This window comes from Thalassophryne amazonica, chromosome 4, assembly GCF_902500255.1.
Source record: "Thalassophryne amazonica chromosome 4, fThaAma1.1, whole genome shotgun sequence".
NCBI classification, from domain to species: Eukaryota; Metazoa; Chordata; class Actinopteri; order Batrachoidiformes; family Batrachoididae; genus Thalassophryne; species Thalassophryne amazonica.
This window is the reverse complement of record NC_047106.1, coordinates 49,982,109-50,007,255: the sequence shown is the minus strand read 5'-3', so window position 1 is coordinate 50,007,255 and position 25,147 is coordinate 49,982,109. Positions and strand designations below refer to the sequence as shown.

General features: G+C 45.2%; 1 protein-coding gene across 1 annotated transcript; it reads left to right on the top strand.

Moving 5' to 3' along the window:
* Positions 1-4,226: 4,226 nt before the first annotated feature.
* On the top strand, positions 4,227-25,119 carry her13 (hairy-related 13). Its single transcript, XM_034167847.1, is given in 5 exon segments — positions 4,227-4,611; positions 4,786-4,872; positions 7,947-8,010; positions 8,013-8,027; positions 24,478-25,119. Coding segments are annotated over 5 exon segments (726 nt in total). The 5' UTR covers positions 4,227-4,518; the 3' UTR covers positions 24,945-25,119.
* The last annotated feature ends 28 nt before the right edge of the window (positions 25,120-25,147 follow it).

Genomic DNA, 25,147 nt, shown 5'->3' with positions numbered 1-25,147 from the left:
TGCAATCTTAAGGTGAGAAAAGAAAATCAGTTGAGTTTATTTAGAATTGTACAACATATAACTATTTATGGTACAACAGTGGCCTGCTGTTACCCATGTCTTTCTTTTAAAGCGCTTTTTTTTGGGGGGGGGGGGGGGGGGGGGGGGTTTAACACTGGTTTTCTCCTGCCTGATGCAAACATCAAATGTGAATAAAACATTAACAGGATTAACAGGTTGATTGCTGATGTAGTGGAGGCCAGAAGGAGTCACTGTGCAATAGTAGTCAGTATCGTTCGCTCCCAACAGTTTAAAAGGATTCACTGGCCACAAGGGCAGAGCCTGGGTTTCAGCCTTCTGGGTTGGAGAGTCCACTTCCCATGCGGCGATTGTGAGTTGCATCCTGAGGGCAGCGTGGAAGGAGTAAAAAAAATCACAACGCAGAGGGCCGCATTCAGTTTTATAAAAATGTGAAGATGTCCTTGAGCTTGTTTTTCTAAATGTTGTTACACTTTATAATTTGTTAATGTGTAAATGATGTGTTTTCACCATAGCAGGTTAAGCAGTACCCAACTTGTACTAATTTATGTTGGAGAGGTACTACGTGACCAAGGTTGGTCATGTGGATACATGTGGATTACATGTATGTATGTACATACATTTGGATTACTTGTAATCTGATTACTTTTGGATTACATTTCAAAGTAATCCTACCCAACCTTGTACGTGACTGAACGCGAACCCTTTTTTGCAGGAGTTGACTAGTAATTTTTTATCTTGGAATTGGTTTTAGATTGCTTTGAGTTAAAGATTTCAATCAGGACTAAAAAGGATTGATTCAGTCCAGGACTACTGAACTTGAGTCTGGTCTTGAGACCACCTTGTCAATTATTTGATCTTGTCTCAAAATCTGAAGCAGTTTTACTCGGTCTGGACTTGAACTCAGACTAGAATAATTATATAAGTCTTGTTTAAAAATTATAATAACACAATTGGTAAATTAATTGACATTGTATTGACTGGTGTTATATTTTGATTGTGTTGCATGGTGTTCAGTGCCTCACACTTCTGAAATCCTTGGACATTTTAATTATGAACATACTCTAATGTGAGCCATCAAAAGAGCTCAATATCTATCTGTCAGAAACAGATTCTCACTCCCAAGTCATCACATTGTGATTCTTGGTCAGTGCGCAATTCCATCTCGATGTGATGAGTTAGAAATTAGCATCCTGCTATAATCCGGCATATTTACATGTAACTATGTTCATTAATATGCATTGTCCCATTTCAAACTAGAAGCACTCAGAGAGTGCAAACCACCACCAAGGCCATGGGGTCACTGACGCCATAACATCTACACACCGTGGAATCATTGAACCTAAAAAAGTCTAACAATGACGTTTGCTCAGTAGTAAAAAAAAAGTTTCATCTGCTGTGACTGGATAGCATGTATCCTTAGCGCTTGGCATCACAGTTTATTGCAACTTGCACCTTTCCCAGAAGCTACTGTCATCTGAGCACTGATATTGATATTGCATGTGCTTATAGACAAAAACAAATAAGAGACAAAATTCAATTTATTATTCAACTAAACTGCAAATATATGAATTTTTTTTAACATTTGTGAAACACTTCTCTAAACAAGGCCATAGGGTCACTGACCCTAAAGAGATTCCCTCCTTGGCGCAGTGATCTATTCAACAGTTCAGTGTTACAACCAAAACTATGATACATACACTTTTCTTTCCTTTATATTTGACATCCTTGACCACGAAAACATACCACTAGAACTTGGAAACACTTTTATGTCTTTATTAGTTCAAAAGTTATTGTATAAAAACGATTTTTCAGTAATGGCGGTTTTCTTCTGGATCTAGCTCTATAACATTTGAAGCTACATCAAATCTGATGACACCTTACTGAATCAGTACAGATTCAGCTACAATTTGGTGTTAGTTGTGCATCTCTAGCTTCATTTGTCACCTCACACTGACACATTTTCTATTTTCCCTATATTTTTGCATATTCTGGATCACCAGATCCGGAATCCAGATCCGATCATCACCAGACTTTGTTGTTTGATAGAACATTTGACTATGTTACACCCTAATTTTTTTCAAGCCTTTCTGCCTTGTTTTTGTGGAGTTAGAAACTAGAATGTCAAAATTCCCCCTATCCCGCAATGGTGAAGAATCCTTTAAAAAATTCCTGGATCCGGATCGTAATCCAGATCACCACTAAAATTTAATCACTTGTTCCTCTTGACATTTCCAACCACTCCACAAAATTCCATCAAAATCCATTCAAAACTTTTTGAGTTATCCTGCTGACAGACAGACAAACAACCAAACACGACCGAAAACATAACCTCCTTGGCGGAGGTAATAAACGTGACATGACGTGACGTGAGACCCATCATTTCTTTATAACAGCGGACTGAACTATCTGCTTCACCTCCGCGTCATCATTAGGGAACTATGGTTTGGTTTTGTTAAGGTTCTGGTTATGCTTAGCAGTTTCCCCACGTGTCACACAGAGGTAACTGACTCATCACAGATTGATGTTCTGTCAAAATGAGCCATTTATGTCAAAATTTGACTACTTTGGTGTGAGGCTGCATTGCTCAGAGAGGCTTCCAATATGTTCAGTTTTGGCTCTTTTTTCTGGATCATACAATTTTTAGGTTGACCCCAGCTTATCTGCTGAGTCCATCTCCCCTACAGAAATTTGTATATTAACAGGGGTGACTTTAAGCCTAATTAAATTCATGCTCTTGAAACCCGACTTTTGGTTTTTAGGTCTCAGTCAGTTCAGTCTCACCTCCTCCAAGGACTCAGTCTCAACCACTCCAAAATCCAAATGTCACACTTGACACAATAAGGTCTCTGTGTTGATTCAGATTCAGTGTAGGTGGTCTTGTCCCCATAGTAAAGTCTTTTTCCTCTTCATCCTTGTTTTTCTCAGTATTTTTACACCAGATGTCCTTCTTGATGCAACTCCAGACACCTTCTGCTCTGGAAAACAAGTGCACTTAACGGCTTGGCCACCACCCCCGCCTCTTGATCCCATCCCTATGGTCCAGTATTTAGCTTGATTGTTAAAATCGAGGAAACGGAAAAACTGTTGTAAAATCCTTCTCTTGATGACTGAATGGACTAAAATGTCAAATGTGTCAGGAAGGATGGATCATTTCTGTGCAGAGGTGTGATTAATTATCTCAGTAATGTTTTGAAACCAATAATTAGGAAGGCAGCCTAGAGCAGTCCTGTAAAGTCCACAGTGAGTCCATAACTGTCACGAAGGCAAATTTGTTTTTTGTTTTTTTAACGAATGAAGAAGAAGTGAAGTCATGAGGGAATAGTTAGATCATTTAAATGTGAGGAGCAATTGGATCCAATCCATCCAGGCTTGGCGTACGAGAACTGAGAGTCATCTATTTGCCCTCTTCTTTTTAAATGTAGTTTTGAAATGATATTTATGTTTTTATGATTTTGTGTGTTTTGTGATTTTATCTGTATCTTGTAATTTTTATGAAGCTGTGAAGCACTTTGAATTGCCTTGTGTACGAATTGTGCTCTATAAATAAACTTGCCTTGCCTTGCCATTTGAGAAATGACTGCCATATGTGGCCCAGAATATCCAGCTCCACTTTTTCACAGCTGTTTGTTCCAAAAAAGTTGCTAAAGGACATAACATCATTGTGTGGTAACATAGAACGGTGTCAGTGAAAAAAAAATTACCTTCACCAAAAATAAATAAATAAATAAAAATCAAGACTACTCATTTTCAAATCATTCTTTTCATCGATTTTTATCACTGACTCAGGTACAGGTCTTCTTGGTTCAGACTTGACTCACAAAGTGTTAGCATGCTTTCCAAAATGTTATGCTTTCTCAATTGCTTATCGCCTTTTTTTCCAACCACTATGTGTTTTGCACTTCAGGACCACTGTACTAAAGATGCCGTGGCACATTGTTACACATTTAAACATCACAACTAAAAATGCAAGATCAAATTTTGCACATCTACTGAACATAACTGTAATCAGGCTGCACATTCAAGTAAAAGTAATTTTTAAAAAACTGCACAGAAATGTTGCATCTCAGAGTGCATCAGGCAAGATTTTGGAACGCTGACTGACCCGCGGTGCATGGAGAAAAAAAACAAACAAAATAAAACAGAGCAGTCGGTCCCCTAAACCTAAAAAGGTGATTAATTATAGCCCATCCAGCTCCTCGGGGCGCAAGCCGCAGACAAAGGGAGTTTGCGTTCATTGGCTGCGGCCGTGTGCGCTCTGCTGTCCCGCAGCGCGAGCAGCGCGGCCCCTATTCACATGTTAATCAGCGCCTATAAATACTAACAACAGACACTCAGCGCCTGCAGCAGCTCTCACTGGGATTCGACAATAAACACGGGCACCATAGACTGTGCGTTTTTTTTTCCTCTTCGCACCGGTTCCGTTTGCCAGCTGCTCCTGATCGCTGACGCATCGAGAGGAAAAGCATCAGCGGGAGAAGCGGCGGCGATCCACCCAACATGGCCCCCTCGGCTCGGCCCAGCAAGGACGGACTCGGCTTGGATGAAGACGAATCCTGCTACGGGATCCAGAACTGGACAGAAGGTACAGCAGTGAGAGCGTTTTATTAAAAGGCGCACTCCACCGTGACGCACTTGCGCCATTTGCAACGGCTGCACACTAGAACTGGAGGGTGCATTTGATCCTTTACCGTCGGTTATGGAAGCGGTTCATAGCGTGCACATGTGGTGATTTACGCACAGCTGTTTGTTGGTGTTTTCCTGCAGATCAGGAAGCCTTTGGTGGAGAAGAAGAGGAGAGCGCGCATCAATGACAGTTTGCAGGAGCTGCGCTCTTTGCTGGCAGACACAGACGTGAGTGCACTTCCCTAAATTCACCTGTTTGACTTGATAAAGAATCTGCGTTTATTGCGAAAAGCATCTCTGAAATTAAAAAAATAAATTGATCTGGCATCAAAATAAATAACATTACAAAGGTGCAATGAAAATATAAAAACACAAATGTGACAAACATAAGAATTCAAAAGTTACACTTTTAATAGTTAAAATGTTAGTCATTCTCTGTGTTAATTTCATGTCTTCACATGAAAGTTGCAGTTTTCAACACTGCAGAGAGTTCTTTAAGACTGATGGCATTTAAAAGCGTCATTTTAAGAGGCATTCTTTATCGGAGCAGATAAAGTCGTCAAGTTGGGTTTGAAACCACAACCTTAAGGTTATAAAGGGGACAGCAGGGACGGGTGGTGAATGCACACACCTGCTGGGGGGGGCATCTGACTTTTTTCTGCATTCTAATCAAATCTAGGAAGCTAAATACTGACTCTCAAGCCATCTTTTTAATACACAAACTTTTACTTTAGACACAGTGATTTTAGTCAGATGAGCTGACCTGAGCACTGCCGTAACTAATTCTGCATGCAGGAGCGTTCATCAATCAGCCTTTGTTCATGCAAGACATTTGTCTTATTTTATTATTTTATTATTTGCTTGTTGGGGGGGTTTGCAACCTTTTCAATCCTCCCTCTGGATCCGTCACTCGACATCTTATAGGACAACAAGTTGGGCTGCATATATGTAGGTCTGGGTTCAGTCCCTGGTTATGCTGCATGTATGCGTTCTTGCACAAGACATTTCATCTGGATTGTTGCAGTCCACCCAGCTGTACATGGGTACCTGCCTCGGCTGGGAAGGTAACCTGCATTAGATCGATGTCCTGTGACTCTCGTCCACTTCACGCACCAGAATCCACAGATAAGCAGCGGCACCAATGGGCCTCAGGACTTATTCTTCTTTATAGGGATACCATAGACAAAGACCTGAGGTTGGGATTCACCCACAACCTTTATAAGGTGACAGCTGAGTGGGATAAGAAGTTGAGCTACAAATATGTAGACATGTGTTGGATTCCCGGTCACATTATCTGTCTGTGTCCTTGGACAAGACACTTTAACTGCATCGTCCCAGTCCACCCAGCTATAAATGGTACCAGCCTTGGCTGGAGAAGTGACCTGTACTGGACCGTCGTGCCATCCAAAGGCTCTCATAGATTCTCATTAGCTTCACGCTCCAGAATCCACAGAGAGGCACCCACACGAATGGGCCTCAGGACACTATACAGTGCCCTCCAAAGCATTGGAACACTTAGTATTTCAACATTTTAATTTGTTTTATGCCATTTCAAATACAAAATAAATAAATAAATAAATAAATACAATTTCTAAAATTATTCATCTTAAACTCAAACTGAAAGCAAAACTCTACAACTTGATATAAATTTCTTAAAAATATAAAAGCCAAGATGATGGGTTGCATAAGTAATGGAACACTTTGGTATAATACCTGTAAATAATCAGTTTTATTGACAGTTTTCTTCAGACAAGTCAGAGGATGGATACATGAACATTTCCATGTCACTGAAGATAAGATAAGATAAACTATTATCTCACAGAGGAGAAATTCACGTTACTTCAGCTCTTAAAAAACACCAGATGGGTGCAAGTAGAGGAAATGTTCATCAACAGCTGTGTGCGAGGATACGCAATAATAATAATAATACTTTTAACAGTATAATAACATAAGAAATGAGGTAGAATAGAATATGTATGTATACGTATATACACACACACATACCTGCATATATATATATATATATATATATGTTTGTGTGTGTGTGTGTGTATACATATATATATATATATATATATATATATATATATATATATATATATATATATATGTGTGTGTGCTGTGTGTATACACATATACATACACCTACATATACCTACCTACACGCATACACATATGACACAATACCTATACACATAACAGTCATACATATCGCCGGCGACCGGGGCCGCGAGGGCTACGCCTGCGATGAGTAGGAGGGTCGCGCGGGTGCGCACGGAAAGCCAGGCGCGGCGGGCCGAGGGAGCCGCCGCTGGGTGCATATCTGGTCCGGTACAGTACGCAACTATTCAACCGAGAACTTTGAAGGCAACAATAGTGGAGAACGGTTTCCTGTTGAACAGCAGTTGCACATGGGATCAGTCGGTCCCTTACGAGCTGAGCGAACGCAGTTCGGACAGGGCGGGGGCACATGGCCTTATGTCGCCCCCGGCCGATTCGAAGGGAGTTGGGTTCAGATCCCCAAATCTGGAGGTGGCGGAGAGGCGCGCCGCGAGGTGTCAGTGCGCCGATGCAAGCGATCCCGGAGAAGCTGGCGGGAGCACCGGGGAGAATTCTCTTTTCTTTGTGAAAGGCAGGGTGACCTGGAATGGGTTCACCCTGAGAGAGGGGCCTGTGCCCTGGAAAGCGTCGCGGTTCTGGCGGAGTCTGGTGAACTCTCGCTGGCCCTTGAAAATCCGGGGGAGAGGGTGTAAATCTTGCACCAGGCCGTACCCATATCCGCAGCAAGTCTCCAAGGTGAACAGCCTCTGGCATCAGTTATTAAGAAATACAAACAGTATGGGACTCTATGATAAATCTGTGTGGAGTAGACATTTCTCAAAAACTGAGTGACTGTGCAAGAAGGAAAAGAGTGAGGAAAGCCACCAAGACACCCAGACAACCCAGAATAAGTTATAGGCTTCTCTGGCTGTGATTGGAGAAATTGTGCATAGTGCAAGCTTTGCAGTTTGTATCACCAGTTATACATCTTCACGATGAAGTTGTATAGAGGAGGACCTTATTAAAAAGATGACCTGAAAGTTCAGCTACAAATTGCCAGAAGGTACATCTGAGATGCAATCCTAGATTTGACATTTTGTTTTAAGAAAATTGTTGCTTTTTTTTTTTTTTTTAACTTTGCAACCAAACCAAGTGTTGCATCAGCCTGCAGGTGGACGAGGAGGTCGGTGTGAGCCCAGTGTGCTGTCAGTGGTGAGTAAGCCTGCTGTATACTGATGGAGCTCCATTTGTCATGTCCACAGCTTCATTCTAAGATGGAGAATGCAGAGGTGTTGGAGATGACGGTGAAAAAAGTGGAGGACATCCTGAGAACCGGACCCAAGGTGTGCACAGTTTCTAACATTCTGCTGCTCGTGTTTTTGCCTTTTGAACCTGACACTGTTATGTCCACATTTGGATGCAGGCTGAGACAACATCTTTCTACTGCTTTTTTTCACCACGTGTGTGTGTGTGTGTGTGTGTGTGTGTGTGTGTGTGTGTGTGTGTGTGTGTGTGTGTGTGTGTGTGTGTGTGTGTGTGTGTGTGTAGTGGGGTGGGGGCTAGGAAGGGTCTTGCTCAAGAACACTCTCTATCCTGAAGGATTTAAACAGATATATTTTCCAGTATTCCTGGTATCTGTTGCTGATGATTATGTGTTGATGTCAGGAGATGATCCAGCTCAACCCAATCCGTTGTGCGCCAGAGAGGCACTACATTCAAAACAACATAGAGAAATCACATCACGACAGCAGCAAATGAATATACTATCAAAATGCAAATTTTTATGCCTTTCATAACATTTGTAAGCGACTGCATGCATGAGACGCTGAAAAGCTTGCTAAAACAATATTCCGTGTTTGCTACCTTCAAGCTGCGTGGAATTTAATAAAAGCAAACTGAATTTCAGACCCTCTTTTATATAAAGACATGGATGACCTCTAATTTCCTGCTTTTAAATTCAGATAAAACTGAAGTTATTGTACTTGGCCCCACAAATCTTAGAAACATGGTGTCTAACCAGATCCTTACTCTGGATGGCATTACCCTGACCTCTAGTAATACTGTGAGAAATCTTGGAGTCATTTTTGATCAGGATATGTCCTTCAATGCGAATATTAAGCAATATGTAGGACTGCTTTTTTGCATTTGTGCAATATCTCTAAAATTAGAAAGGTCTTGTCTCAGAGTGATGCTGAACTAATTCATGCATTTATTTCCTCTAGGCTGGACTATTGTAATTCATTATTATCAGGTTGTCCTAAAAGTTCCCTGAAAAGCCTTCAGTTAATTCAAAATGCTGCAGCTAGAGTACTGACAGGGACTAGAAGGAGGGAGCATATCTCACCCATATTGGCCTCTCTTCATTGGCTTCCTGTTAATTCTAGAATAGAATTTAAAATTCTTCTTCTTACTTATAAGGTTTTGAATAATCAGGTCCCATCTTATCTTAGGGACCTCATAGTACCATATCACCCCAATAGAGCGCTTCGCTCTCAGACTGCAGGCTTACTTGTAGTTCCTAGGGTTTGTAAGAGTAGAATGGGAGGCAGAGCCTTCAGCTTTCAGGCTCCTCTCCTCTGGAACCAGCTCCCAATTCGGATCAGGGAGACATACACCCTCTCTACTTTTAAGATTAGGCTTAAAACTTTCCTTTTTGAAAAAGCTGGATCAGGTGACCCTGAACCATCCCTTAGTTATGCTGCTATAGACTTAGACTGCTGGGGGTTTCCCATGATGCACTGAATGTTTCTTTCTCTTTTTGCTCTGTATGCACCACTCTGCATTTAATCATTAGTGATTGATCTCTGCTCTCTTCCACAGCATGTCTTTTTCTGATTCTCTCCCTCAGCCCCAACCAGTCCAGCAGAAGACTGCCCCTCCCTGAGCCTGGTTCTGCTGGAGGTTTCTCATGTTAAAAGGGAGGTTTTCCTTCCCACTGTCGCCAAGTGCTTGCTCACAGGGGGTCGTTTTGACCGTTGGGGTTTTTCTGTAATTATTGTATGGCTTTTGCCTTACAATATAAAGCGCCTTGGGGCAACTGTTTGTTGTGATTTGGTGCTATATAAATAATATATATATATATATATATATATACAAGCTTTACTTTCCCCCAGAATGACATGAACAGGAAGTGGTCGCACCTCACAGCGATCCCCATTGAAAATAAAGTAGAACCAATGTGAGATTCATGCATGGCTACATAAAATAAACAATAACAAAGTGTAAAGACCCAGATAATATATTCACAAGAGCTTTAAGCACTATATACAAAGAGGTTTATGTTGCAATGTTAATGCTGTTGTCCGTGTGCAGCGGTTAGAGTGCAGCCTTGTCAGAGCTTTTCAATGCATTTCTCAATGTTATTGACATCTCGCAGAGCAGCGAACTCTGAAATTTTGTTAGATTTTGTGGGATTTGACACCTCAATAGGATGAATACCATTCTTGGCCAACAGGGTGAACTCTGTTTCCAATCCAGGCTTTATATTGGCGATATAGAACTGTAACGGCAAAGATCTACCCAATCGTCTCCAAACGCTGACTTGTAGCACTGCAAAAGTAAAAACTGGCGTTTCCAATTCAAGTGTTGAAACTAAATTCAACTCAACAAAATTACATCCAGTGTATCATATTTCAACCATCTACATGTCTGTCTGCTGGTTGTACAGTCTTCATTTCAGTGCCAAATTATTTGTAAGATACTTGGACATTTAGGGTGTGTTGCCATAGTAATTGCTGAACTCAACACAATTCACCCATTACTCGTATGACCATAACCATGAAAGTTTGACATTAAATACATAGAAACCAAAGGAAATATAAGAATCACTTTATTCATTTTTTTTTTTTATTTATTTGCATTTCCCATAACTTTTTCTGTTTTTGGGGTTGTAGTTTGCCTTGTACGATAGCACAGCATTATGTAACCAGACTGTGTTTGCTTTCTAAATCAACACTGAACCAATTAAAATGGTTTTTGTCCTGATTAAAAAGATCAAATCTAAAACATATAAAAATCATGCAGTCTGAAACACACCTCATCACATTTTGATGCAAAAGGTTAAGTTGGACTAAACATTAACATGTGGTGAGTTGGGTAGCCCCGCTGCCTCACTATGTGACACATGGGGGAATTGCTACCCCTAACCAGTGGTGGGCACAGCTAACCAAAAGTTAGCTTTGATAACCATTAATCCGATAACTGAAAAGTTAACTTTTATGACGCTAAATTGATAAACTGTTGTGAAAGTGTAGGAACACGGACCCACAACAGGGGGCGCAAATGAACGGACAATGGAGTAAGTCAAATAACAAAGCTTTACTGTTGTGAAACTCGTACAACAAACACAACAGATTACAATTTCGGGAACAAGCCGAATTCCAATGGTGTCGTGTGGGCAGGCTCGAAGGTAGGAGACGTCTGTCCAAGTCGAACCGGAACCACTCGATTTCCACCGCCACCGAACCCCGGGAATACTGGAGCCGCCAAGTCCCGAACTCCCAGGTGACCACTGCCTCCGCTTGTCGGATCTGGTACTGCTGGCGAGGAACAAAAACAGTCAGAGGTGGGTGCGCTGCACCAGCAACACGGACGGTGGTAACACCACCTCCCCCTCTCGTCAAGTAAACACTGAAGTGCAGGAGTGTGAGTACTTATCCAACACTGTCTCCTGCTGCTCTTCTCTCTCTCTGTATAAAGGCAAAAAGTATTCAAGGTTGATATAGTCGGCTGGATACGTTACCTCCTCGGTAGAAACGATATCTCGGCAATGAGGTGGAGATGCCGTCCTGCTGATATACCCCTCTGATGATTGCTGTCAGCTGTCTCAGGTGATGGGTGACAGCTGTCACCCTGGCTGCTCCTGTGAGGCGGCAGCGCCCTCTGGTGCCTGGAGCCCGCACTCCAGGCAGGGCGCCCTCTGGTGGTGGTGGGCCAGCAGTACCTCCTCTTCAGCGGCCCACACAACAGGACCCCCCCCTCAACGGGCGCCTCCTGGCGCTCGACCGGGCTTGTCCGGGTGGCGGCGGTAGAAGTCGGCCAGGAGGGCCGGGTCCAGGATGAAGCTCCTCTTCACCCAGGAGCGTTCTTCAGGACCGTACCCCTCCCAGTCCACCAAATATTGAAAGCCCCGGCCCATCCGTCGGACATCCAAAAGCCGGCGCACAGTCCAAGCCGGCTCGCCATCGATGATCCGGGCAGGAGGTGGTGCCGGACCGGGTGTACATAGGGGCGAGGTGTGATGGGGCTTGATCTTCGACACGTGGAACACTGGATGGATCTGCAGTGAGGCCGGAAGCTGAAGCCTCACTGCGGCGGGATTGATGACCTTGAGGATCTTGAAAGGACCTATGTATCTATCTTGCAATTTCGGGGAGGCCACTTGTAGTGGGATGTCCTTGGTGGACAACCACACTTCCTGCCCGGGACGATATGTAGGGGCCGGGGTTCGCCGACGGTCTGCATGGGCCTTTGTCCTCATCCGGGCCTTCAGCAAAGCAGAGCGGGCGGCACACCACACCCGACGGCACTTCCGTAGGTGGGCCTGGACCGAGGGCACACCGACCTCTCCCTCAACCACCGGAAACAACGGGGGCTGATACCCCAAACACACCTCAAAGGGGGAGAGGCCGGTGGCTGACGACACTTGGCTGTTGTGGGCGTACTCGATCCAGGCCAGATGGGTACTCCAGGCCGCCGGGTGCGCGGCTGTCACGCAGCGCAGGGTTTGCTCCATCTCTTGATTGGCCCGCTCTGCTTGCCCGTTGGTTTGGGGGTGGTATCCGGACGAGAGACTGACCGTGGCCCCCAGTTCCCGGCAGAAGCTCCTCCAGACATGCGAGGAGAACTGGGGACCGCGATCGGAGACGATGTCTGATGGAATCCCATGCAGCCGGACGACGTGGTGGACCAGGAGGTCTGCCGTCTCCTGGGCTGTTGGGAGCTTCGGGAGGGCCACGAAGTGGGCCGCCTTGGAGAATCGGTCCACTATCGTGAGGATGACGGTGTTTCCCTGGGACGGCGGGAGGCCCGTGACAAATCCAGGCCGATGTGGGACCAGGGGCGATGAGGCACGGGCAGCGGCTGTAGCAGTCCCGGAGCCTTGCGATGGTCGGCCTTGCCCCTGGCGCAGGTGGTACAGGCCTGGATATAATCCCGGACGTCGGCCTCCAGGGACGCCCACCAGAAGCGCTGCCGGACAACTGCCACGGTTCTTCGCACCCCTGGATGACAGGAGAGCTTAGAGCCGTGACAGAAGTCCAGGACTGCAGCCCTAGCTTCTGGTGGGACGTAAAGTCTGTTCTTCGGTCCAGTCCCGGGGTCCAGGCTTCGTGCCAGGGCCTCCCGGACGGTTCTCTCTACGTCCCAGGTGAGGGTGGCCACGATAGTGGACTCCGGGATGATGGGTTCCGGTGGATCCGACAACTCCGTTTTGACTTCGTCTTCGTGTACCCGGGACAAGGCATCCGATCTCTGGTTCTTGGTCCCGGGCCAGTAGGTGATGCGGAAGTCAAAACGACCGAAGAACAGTGACCAGCGGGCTTGCCTGGGATTCAGCCGCTTGGCGGTCCTGATATACTCCAGGTTCCGGTGGTCAGTGAAAACCGTGAATGGCACAGACGTTCCCTCCAACAGATGTCTCCACTCTTCAAGAGCCTCTTTCACCACAAGGAGCTCTCGATTGCCGACGTCATAGTTCCGTTCGGCCGGGGTCAACCTGCGGGAAAAATAGGCACACGGATGAAGGACCTTATCGGTCTTCCCGCTCTGGGACAGCACAGCTCCTATCCCTGAGTCCGAGGCGTCCACTTCAACCACTAACTGGCGACTAGGATTGGGCTGCACCAGAACGGGTGCAGACGAGAAGCGCCGTTTCAACTCCTTGAACGCGGCATCGCAACGATCCGACCAGGTGAAGGGGACTTTTGGTGAGGTCAGGGCTGTCAGGGGGCTAACTACCTGACTGTAGCCCTTAATGAACCTCCTGTAGAAATTAGCAAAGCCGAGGAACTGTTGCAGCTTCCTACGGCTTGTGGGTTGGGGCCAGTCTCTCACCGCCGCAACCTTGGCCGGATCAGGAGCGACGGAGTTGGAGGAGATGATGAACCCCAGGAAGGACAAAGAGGTGCGGTGAAACTCACACTTCTCGCCCTTAACAAACAGCCGGTTCTCCAATAACCGCTGCAGGACCTGACGTACATGTCGAACATGGGTCTCAGGATCCGGAGAAAAGATGAGTATGTCGTCAAGATATACAAAGACGAATCGGTGCAGGAAGTCCCGCAAGACATCATTAAACCAATGCTTGGAACGTCGCGGGAGCGTTTGTAAGGACCGAACGGCATGACCAGGTACTCAAATGACCTAACGGGGTGTTAAATGCCGTCTTCCACTCGTCTCCCTTCCGGATCCGAACCAGGTGATACGCATTCCTAAGATCAAGCTTGGTGAATATCTTAGCTCCATGCAGGGGCGTGAACACCGAATCCAACAAGGGTAAGGGGTATCGGTTACGAACCGTGATTTCATTCAGCCCCCTGTAATCGATGCATGGACGTAATCCGCCATCCTTTTTCCCCACAAAAAAGAAACCCGCACCCATCGGGGAGGTGGAATTCCGGATCAACCCGGCAGCCAAAGAGTCCCGGATGTAGGTCTCCATTGATTCGCGTTCAGGTCGTGAGAGGTTGTACAGCCTACTGGACGGGAACTCAACACCTGGAACCAAATCAATGGCACAATCATACGGGTGGTGCGGGGGAAGGGTGAGCGCCAGATCCTTGCTAAACACCTCCGCAAGGTCATGGTACTGCACCGGAAACCGTCCCTAGATTGGGCGGGGCTCTGACCTCCTCCCTGGCCTGGGAACCGGGAGGAACCGAGGAACCTAAACATACCCGATGGCAGGTCTCGCTCCACTGAACCACTACCCCGGACGGCCAATCGATCCGGGGATTGTGTTTCAACATCCAAAGGAACCCTAAATCACACGGGAGGTGGCCGGAGTCACAAAAGCTCGATCTCCTCCCGGTGATTCCCCGACACCACCAGAGTTACTGGTGGTGTCTTGTGAGTGATTGGAGGGAGTAGGGAGCCATCTAGCGCCCGTACCTGCACAGGCGAGGTAAGCGCCACCAGAGGGAACCCTATCTCCCTGGCCCATTTGCTGTCTAGCAAATTCCCTTCTGAGCCCGTGTCCACCAGTGCTGGGGCCTTCAGGGTTAAATCCTCATACAGGATGGTAACTGGGAGTCGTGTGGCGATGTGGGTGTGTCCCACGTGAATGTCTCGGCCCACCCCTAGCCCAGTTTCTAGGGGCGGGCGTTGGTGTTTAACCGCTCGGGGCAGTCTCTTAATTGATGCTCAATCGAGCCACAAACAAAACACGCCCCGTGGGCCAGCCTCCTTTGTGTAACCGGTGCCCTAAATGTTGCCCTACTCGTGTCCATAGCTTCGTCAGCAGGGGGGGCTGTAACCGCACGGAGCGCAGGGGCCGTGGAGCGTGGGGAGGGCGGAACGCGGTCGGAACCGGAAGGGAGAGGGACGACGCGTGCCCGGCCACGCCCTTCGTCTCGTTCCCGACGGCGCTCTTCTAACCGATTGTCTAATCGTATGACAAGATCGATGAGCCCATCTAAATCCCGCGGTTCGTCATTAGCCACCAGGTGCTCCTTGAGGACCAACGACAGTCCGTTTACAAAGGCGGCGCGGAGGGCAGTGCTATTCCAGCCGGACCTCGCAGCCGCGATGCGGAAGTCGACTGCATAGGCAGCTGCGCTCCAGCGCCCCTGTCTCATTGACAGCAGCACGGCTGAAGCGGTCTCTCCTCTATTTGGGTGATTGAACACTGTTCTGAACTCCCTCACAAACCCATCATATGTCTGAAGGAGCTGTGAATTTTGCTCCCAGAGCGCTGTAGTCCAAGCGCGTGCCTCACCACGAAGCAGATTTATCACATAAGCTACTTTGCTAGCGTCGGTCGCGTACATGACGGGACGCTGTGCGAAGACGAGCGACCACTGCATAAGGAAATCCGCGCACGTCTCCACACAGCCTCCGTACGGCTCTGGGGGGCTTATGTATGCTTCAGGGGAAGGTGGGAGGGGTCGTTGAACGACCAGTGGAACGTCACTGTTACGCACAGGGTCGACGGGAGGGAGAGCCGCAGCGGCGCCCGGAGGGCGCGCTTCCACCTGCGCAGCGAGAGCCTCCACCCTGCGGTTCAGGAGGACGTTCTGCTCGGTCATCAAATCCAACCGAGTCATGAAAGCGGTGAGGATCCGCTGCAACTCACCGATCACCCCTCCTGCGGACGCCTGTGCGCCCTGTTCTTCCATTAGCCGTTCAACAGCCGGTTGACGCCCCTCGGGATCCATGACGTGGCCGAGATATCCTGTTGTGAAAGTGTAGGAACACGGACCCACAACAGGGGGCGCAAATGAATGGACAAGGAGTAAGTCAAATAACAAAGCTTTACTGTTGTGAAACTCGCACAACAAACACAACAGATTACAATTTCGGGAACAAGCCGAATTCCAATGGTGTCGTGTGGGCAGGCTCGAAGGTAGGAGATGTCTGTCCAAGTCGAACCGGAACCACTCGATTTCCACCGCCACCGAACCCCGGGAATACTGGAGCCGCCAAGTCCCGAACTCCCAGGTGACCACTGCCCCGCTTGTCGGATCTGGTACTGCTGGCGAGGAACAAAAACAGTCAGAGGTGGGTGCGCTGCACCCAGCAACACGGACGGTGGTAACACCACCTCCCCCTCTCGTCAAGTAAACACTGAAGTGCAGGAGTGTGAGTACTTATCCAACACTGTCTCCTGCTGCTCTTCTCTCTCTCTGTATAAAGGCAAAAAGTATTCAAGGTTGATATAGTCGGCTGGATACGTTACCTCCTCGGTAGAAACGATATCTCGGCAATGAGGTGGAGATGCCGTCCTGCTGATATACCCCTCTGATGATTGCTGTCAGCTGTCTCAGGTGATGGGTGACAGCTGTCACCCTGGCTGCTCCTGTGAGGCGGCAGCGCCCTCTGGTGCCTGGAGCCCGCACTCCAGGCAGGGCGCCCTCTGGTGGTGGTGGGCCAGCAGTACCTCCTCTTCAGCGGCCCACACAACATAAACTACTAAAAAATTGATCTTTATACAGATAACCGATAACTTTTAGTATTGATTTGGACTCGGCCACATCAGATTACACTGTCGGCTTCTGATAAAACAGTTTCACTTTCACTTTTCACTGCTGGGTAAATTCAAGGCTCACAAACACATAAGAACACAATGAAAAATGAATGAATAAAAAAATAAAACCCCAAACACTGTCATCATCTTTCAAAAGCAGTAAAACACAGTATTAGAAGTCACAGTTTATCTCAGTATTAGATACACCGTCATTTATGAACTAAAAAGGTGCTGCTTTTTTCACACGCTTTGAACCCTGAGGCTTAAACAACCAAAATACGTCCATTAATGCATTGATCGGCAGAGTAAAATACAGGTAGGAAATATAAATTCTTACATGTTAGTTTCAGTGGGATTCATCTGAATAAATAATCTACATAAGAGTCCTTTTAAAAAAAATCCAAAGCAGTGTCTAAACATCAAGAAAAGTCCCTCTGTACACACAGCTGCGCCGTGAAAGCTCCTCTCCCCCACCGAGTCTTGGTGATTAAATTACAGCCACAACGAAATAAAATAAAATCATGTTAAAATTAGTCCGTTTTGTTTTTGTGTCGAGCAGACTCACTCACTATAACGTCCAAAGTGAACCTGAACCACACTACCCACAATGCTCCCTGCGTTGACCGGTCAGTCATGTTTTGCGCTTAATGATGACATCATCAGCAAGCAACAGGCAGCCAGTCTGCTGCAAATACACAACAGACAGACTAAAATGCTTGATTTTAGGGTTTACAAGCGTTTTTGACCGTTAAACTTTGTTCACTTTACCAGCCCAAAAAAAGTTATCGGAGTGAAAGTTATTGGAACTAAATTTATCGGCAAAATAATTGGTCCAATGATGGTTTTAAAACTTATCTGAAAAGTTAATCCGCTAGCAAAAACATTAGCTTCGATAATTATCTGTTATCGGATTAGCTGAACTGTGCCCACCACTGCCCCTAACTATAACCATGACCAAAACATGTTTTCCTTTGTGTGACGAAATGACACAAAGGGGCACTGACCAAACATAATATGTGACGAGTTGAGAGTGAGAATATGTTGTAAAAATGAATATGTTGTAAAAGTGAGAATATTGTAAAAATAGTGCCCAAATTGAAAACACCAGAATCCCTGTTAATGTCGTATTGGAATTTCAGATATGTATCGTACAACCCCAATTACAATGAAGTTGGGAGTTGTATAAATGTAAATAAAACAGAATACAATGATTGCAAACCCTCTTCAACCTATATACAGTTGAATACTTGCTTTGCCTCTACTGGTGGTTGGCTCTCACTGCGGTATTGTATCACTTCCTGTTCCGGAGCACAGCGGTGTTTTCTGTATCTGTTAGCTGTTTAATCTGCGCAGTTAGATTGATCTAGTTATCTAGATTACGATTTGTTTCCAGTGTAATCTTACGTGCCTTAACTAAAGCACTCCTTCTGCTGAATCACCTCTAAATTATTTACACATTATTCACTTTGCGTGTTTTTAGGAATCCGCTAGCCTTAGCGTAGCTACTAGCTCTTAGCCGATTTAGCATGGCGGGCTTCGCCTGTCTCTCCCGCACTTTTCTGCTCTGGGTGTGAAATGTTTAGTTATTCCTCGGCCTCCTTTAGCAGTAATGGTACTTGTAATAAGTGTAGCTTATTCGTAGCTTTGGAGGCCAGGCTGGGCGAATTGGAGGACTCGGCTCCGCACCGTGGAAAATTCTACAGCTAGCAAGGCCCCTGTAGTCGGTGCGGACCAAGGGTAGCTTAGCCGCCGTTAGTTCCCCCTGGCAGATCCGAGCAGCCGGGAAAGCAGGCCGACTGGGTGACTGTGAGGAGGAAGCGTAGCCCTAAACAGAAGCCCCGTGTACACCGCCAACCCGTTCACATCTCTAACCGTTTTTTCCCACTCGACGACACACCCGCCGAGGATCAAACTCTGGTTATTGGCGACTCTGTTTTGAGAAAATGTGAAGTTAGCGACACCAGCAACCATAGTCAATTGTCTTCCGGGGGCCAGAGCAGGCGACATTGAAGGAAATTTGAAACTGCTGGCTAAGGCTAAGCGTAAATTTGTAGATTGTAATTCACGTCGGCAGTAATGACACCCGGTTACGCCAATCGGAGGTCACTAAAATTAACATTAAATCGGTGTGTAACCTTTGCAAAAACAATGTCGGACTCTGTAGTTTTCTCTGGGCCCCTCCCCAATCGGACCGGGAGTGACATGTTTAGCCGCATGTTCTCCTTGAATTGCTGGCTGTCTGAGTGGTGTCCAAAAAATGAGGTGGGCTTCATAGATAATTGGCAAAGCTTTCTGGGGAAAACTGGTCTTGTTAGGAGAGACGGCATCCATCCCACTTTGGATGGAGCAGCTCTCATTCTAGAAATCTGGCCAAATTTCTTAAATCCTCCAAACCGTGACATCCAGGGTTTGGGACCAGGAAGCAGAGTTGTAGTCTTACACACCTCTCTGCAGCTTCTATCCCCCCTGCCATCCCCTCATTACCCCATCCCAGTAGAGACGGTGCCTGCTCCCAGACTACCAATAACCAGCAAAATCTATTTAAGCATAAAATTCAAAAGAAAAAATAATATAGCACCTTCAACTGCACCACAGACTAAACAGTTAAATGTGGTCTATTAAACATTAGGTCTCTCTCTTCTAAGTCCCTGTTGGTAATGATATAATAATTGATCAACATATTGATTTATTCTGCCTAACAGAAACCTGGTTACAGCAGGATGAATATGTTAGTTTAAATGAGTCAACACCCCCGAGTCACACTAACTGTCAGAATGCTCGTAGCACGGGCCGGGGTGGAGGATTAGCAGCAATCTTCCATTCCAGCTTATTAATTAATCCAAAACCCAGACAGAGCTTTAATTCATTTGAAAGCTTGTCTCTTAGTCTTGTCCATCCAAATTGGAAGTCCCAAAAACCAGTTTTATTTGTTATTATCTATCGTCCACCTGGTCGTTACTGTGAGTTTCTCTGTGAATTTTCAGACCTTTTGTCTGACTTAGTGCTTAGCTCAGATAAGATAATTATAGTGGGCAATTTTAACATCCACACAGATGCTGAGAATGACAGCCTCAACACTGCATTTAATCTATTATTAGACTCTATTGGCTTTGCTCAAAAGTAAATGAGTCCACCCACCACTTTAATCATATCTTAGATCTTGTTCTGACTTATGGTATGGAAATAGAAGACTGAACAGTATTCCCTGAAAACTCCCTTCTGTCTGATCATTTCTTAATAACATTTACATTTACTCTGATGGACTACCCAGCAGTGGGAATAAGTTTCATTACACTAGAAGTCTTTCAGAAAGCGCTGTAACTAGGTTAAGGATATGATTCCTTCTTTATGTTCTCTAATGCCATATACCAAACAGTGCAGAGTAGCTACCTAAACTCTGTAAGGGAGATAGAGTATCTCGTCAATAGTTTTACATCCTCATTGAAGACAACTTTGGATGCTGTAGCTCTCTGAAAAGAGAGCTTTAAATCAGAAGTGTCTGACTCCGTGGTATAACTCACAAACTCGTAGCTTAAAGCAGATAACCCGTAAGTTGGAGAGGAAATGGCGTCTCACTAATTTAGAAGATCTTCACTTAGCCTGGAAAAAGAGTCTGTTGCTCTATAAAAAAGCCCTCCGTAAAGCTAGGACATCTTTCTACTCATCACTAATTGAAGAAATAAGAACAACCCCAGGTTTCTTTTCAGCACTGTAGCCAGGCTGACAAGAGTCAGAGCTCTACTGAGCTGAGTATTCCATTAACTTTAACTAGTAATGACTTCATGACTTTCTTTGCTAACAAAATTTTAACTATTAGAGAAAAAATTACTCATAACCATCCCAAAGACGTATCGTTATCTTTGGCTGCTTTCAGTGATGCCGGTATTTGGTTAGACTCTTTCTCTCGATTGTTCTGTCTGAGTTATTTCATTAGTTACTTCATCCAAACCATCAACATGTTTATTAGACCCCATTCCTACCAGGCTGCTCAAGGAAGCCCTACCATTATTTAATGCTTCGATCTTAAATATGATCAATCTATCTTTGTTAGTTGGCTATGTACCACAGGCTTTTAAGGTGGCAGTAATTAAACCATTACTTAAAAAGCCATCACTTGACCCAGCTATCTTAGCTAATTATAGGCCAATCTCCAACCTTCCTTTTCTCTCAAAAATTCTTGAAAGGGTAGTTGTAAAACAGCTAACTGATCATCTGCAGAGGAATGGTCTATTTGAAGAGTTTCAGTCAGGTTTTAGAATTCATCATAGTACAGAAACAGCATTAGTGAAGGTTACAATGATCTTCTTATGGCCTCGGACAGTGGACTCATCTCTGTGCTTGTTCTGTTAGACCTCAGTGCTGCTTTTGATACTGTTGACCATAAAATTTTATTACAGAGATTAGAGCAGCCATAGGTATTAAAGGCACTGCGCTGCGGTGGTTTGAATCATATTTGTCTAATAGATTACAATTTGTTCATGTAAATGGGGAATCTTCTTCACAGACTAAAGTTAATTATGGAGTTCCACAAGGTTCTGTGCTAGGACAATTTTATTCACTTTATACATGCTTCCCTTAGGCAGTATTATTAGACGGTATTGCTTAAATTTTCATTGTTACGCAGATGATACCCAGCTTTATCTATCCATGAAGCCAGAGGACACACACCAATTAGCTAAACTGCAGGATTGTCTTACAGACATAAAGACATGGATGACCTCTAATTTCCTGCTTTTAAACTCAGATAAAACTGAAGTTATTGTACTTGGCCCCACAAATCTTAGAAACATGGTGTCTAACCAGATCCTTACTCTGGATGGCATTACCCTGACCTCTAGTAATACTGTGAGAAATCTTGGAGTCATTTTTGATCAGGATATGTCATTCAAAGCGCATATTAAACAAATATGTAGGACTGCTTTTTTGCATTTACGCAATATCTCTAAAATCAGAAAGGTCTTGTCTCAGAGTGATGCTGAAAAACTAATTCATGCATTTATTTCCTCTAGGCTGGACTATTGTAATTCATTATTATCAGGTTGTCCTAAAACGTTCCCTAAAAAGCCTTCAGTTAATTCAAAATGCTGCAGCTAGAGTACTGACGGGGACTAGAAGGAGAGAGCATATCTCACCCATATTGGCCTCTCTTCATTGGCTTCCTGTTAATTCTAGAATAGAATTTAAAATTCTTCTTCTTACTTAAGGTTTTGAATAATCAGGTCCCATCTTATCTTAGGGACCTCGTAGTACCATATCACCCCAATAGAGCGCTTCGCTCTCAGACTGCAGGCTTACTTGTAGTTCCTAGGGTTTGTAAGAGTAGAATGGGAGGCAGAGCCTTCAGCTTTCAGGCTCCTCTCCTGTGGAACCAGCTCCCAATTCAGATCAGGGAGACAGACACCCTCTCTACTTTTAAGATTAGGCTTAAAACGTTCCTTTTTACTAAAGCTTATAGTTAGGGCTGGATCAGGTGACCCTGAACCATCCCTTAGTTATGCTGCTATAGACGTAGACTGCTGGGGGGTTCCCATGATGCACTGTTTCTTTCTCTTTTGCTCTGTATGCACCACTCTGCATTTAATCATTAGTGATCGATCTCTGCTCCCCTCCACAGCATGTCTTTTTCTTGGTTCTCTCCCTCAGCCCCAACCAGTCCCAGCAGAAGACTGCCCCTCCCTGAGCCTGGTTCTGCTGGAGGTTTCTTCCTGTTAAAAGGGAGTTTTTCCTTCCCACTGTAGCCAAGTGCTTGCTCACAGGGGGTCGTTTTGACCGTTGGGGTTTTACATACTTATTGTATGGCCTTGCCTTACAATATAAAGCGCCTTGGGGCAACTGTTTGTTGTGATTTGGCGCTATATAAAAAAATTGATTGATTGCTTGATTGAATACCCACAAAGACCAGATATTTAATGTTCAAACTGATAAACTTTATTATTTTTGTGCAAATATTTGCTCACTTGAAATGGATACCTGCAACACATTTCAAAAAAGCTGGGGACAGTGGTATGTTTGCCACTGTGTACATCACCTTTCCTTCTAACAACACTCAATAAACGTTTGGGAACTGAGGACACTAATTGTTGAAGCTTTGTAGGTGGAATTCTTTCCCATTCTGCTTGATGTACGACTTCAGTTGTTCAACGTCCGGGGTCTCCGTTGTCATATTTTGTGCTTCATAATGCGCCACACATTTCAATGGGTGACAGTCTGGACTGCAGGCAGGCAGTCTAGTACCCGCCACTCTTTTACTATGAAGCCACGCTGTTGTAACACGTGCAGAATGTGGCTTGGTATTGTCTTGCTGAAATAAGCAGGGATGTCCCTGAAAAAGGACGTTGCTTGGATGGCAGCATGTGTTGCTCCCAAAACCTGGATGTACCTTTCAGCATGATGGTGCCATCACAGATGTGTAAGTTGCCCATGCCATGGGCACTAACACACCCCATACCATCACAGATGCTGGCTTTTGAACTTTGCGCTGGTAACAATCTGGATGTTCATTTTCCTCTTTTGTCCGGAGGACACGACCTCCATGATTTCCAAAAAACAATTTGAAACGTGGACTCATTCAGGACCACAGCACATTTCACTTTGCGTCTGTCCCATTTCAAATGAGCTCGGGCCCAGAGAAGGCGGTGGTGTTTCTGGATGTTGCTGATGTATGGCTTTCGCTTTTGCATGGTAGAGTTTTAACTTGCTTTTGTAGGATGCAGCGACGAACTGTGTTAACTGTCAGTGGTTTTCTGAAGGTTCCTGAGGCCCACTGGGTAAGATCCTTTACACAATGATGTCGTTTTTTAATGCAGTGCCGACTGAGGGATCGAAGGTCACGATCATTCAATGTTGGTTTTGGCCTTGCCGCTTATGTATGGAAAGTTCTCCAGATTCTCTGAAACTTCTGATTACATTATGGACTATAGATGATGGAATCCCTAAATTCCTTGCAATTGAACATGAGAAACGTTCTTAAACTGTTGGACTATGTTTTTTCACGCGGTTTGCTCACAAAGTGGTGATTTGCTTTGCTTTTCTTTGCTTGTGACCGACTGAGCCTTTTGGGGATGCTCCTTTTATACCCAATCATGACACTCACCTGTTTCCAATTAGGTGTTCTTTGAGCATTCATCAACTTTCCAAGTCTTTGTTGCCTCGTCCCAACTTTTTAGAAATGTGTTGCAGGCATCCATTTCAAAATGAGCAAATATTTTGCACAAAACAATCAAGTTTATCAGTTTGAACATTAAATATCTTGTCTTTGTGGTGTATTCAATTGAACATAGGTTGGAGAGGATTTGCAAATCATTGTATTCTGTTTTTATTTACATTTTACACAATGTCACAACTTCATTGGAATTGGGGTTGTATAACCAGAAGGCTGCAGGCTTGTAATTTTAGGCTGCAGATGTTATCATAACCATACATTCTGTAGTGTCAATGCTTCTCATGTGAGTGAACTCACTTTGTAACTTGTAATTTTAAAATTAAGACAAAAGAACCAAGTAGATAAGTTATTCAGTCGTGCATTATTGGGATAACTGATAATAACACCCATCTTGCTGCAGTAAGGATTGTTGCAGCAGTGTTAATAACATTTTTCTCCCCTTCTACAGAAACAGACACACTCAGCCGAGAGGCCAGCGAAAGGTTTGCAGCTGGATACATCCAGTGCATGCACGAGGTCCACACGTTTGTCTCTAACTGTCCTGGGATAGATGCCACAGTGGCAGCAGAGCTCCTCAACCACCTTCTGGAGTGCATGCCCCTGAACGAGGACCATCTCCAGGATGTGCTGATGGATTTAATCACGGACACAACTGGGAGCAATGGCAGCACCTGGCTTGAAGGTGGCGAGGCACTCTGCAAGACTGTAGCTTCACCTGGAGGTAGGAGTGTGTCTGGTGGTTCATCTTCAGCCCCCTCACCAGCTCCCTCCGCCATATCCAGCGAGGACCTGTGCTCCGACCTGGATGAGACAGACAGCGAGCACCACCAAAGCTCCACAGAGGGCTCGGAGGGCCGGGAGAACCCGAGCGCTTCCACCACAACCTTCGCTCGGTCCATGTGGAGACCCTGGTAGAAGACTGGGCTTTAAACAAGATGTGACACTGGGATCCATTCTGGGCCATAAGAGGAAACTTCGCTCTAAATGTTTGAACACTTTAATGTATCTAATTATGTAGCTTGTATTTCTGTTGTTTGTATAGGAAGCATAGAGAACACTTTTCCCCTGACAAAAGCCTCGCTTGACCAAATTCAGTTCAGCTCCACTTGGATTTTGCG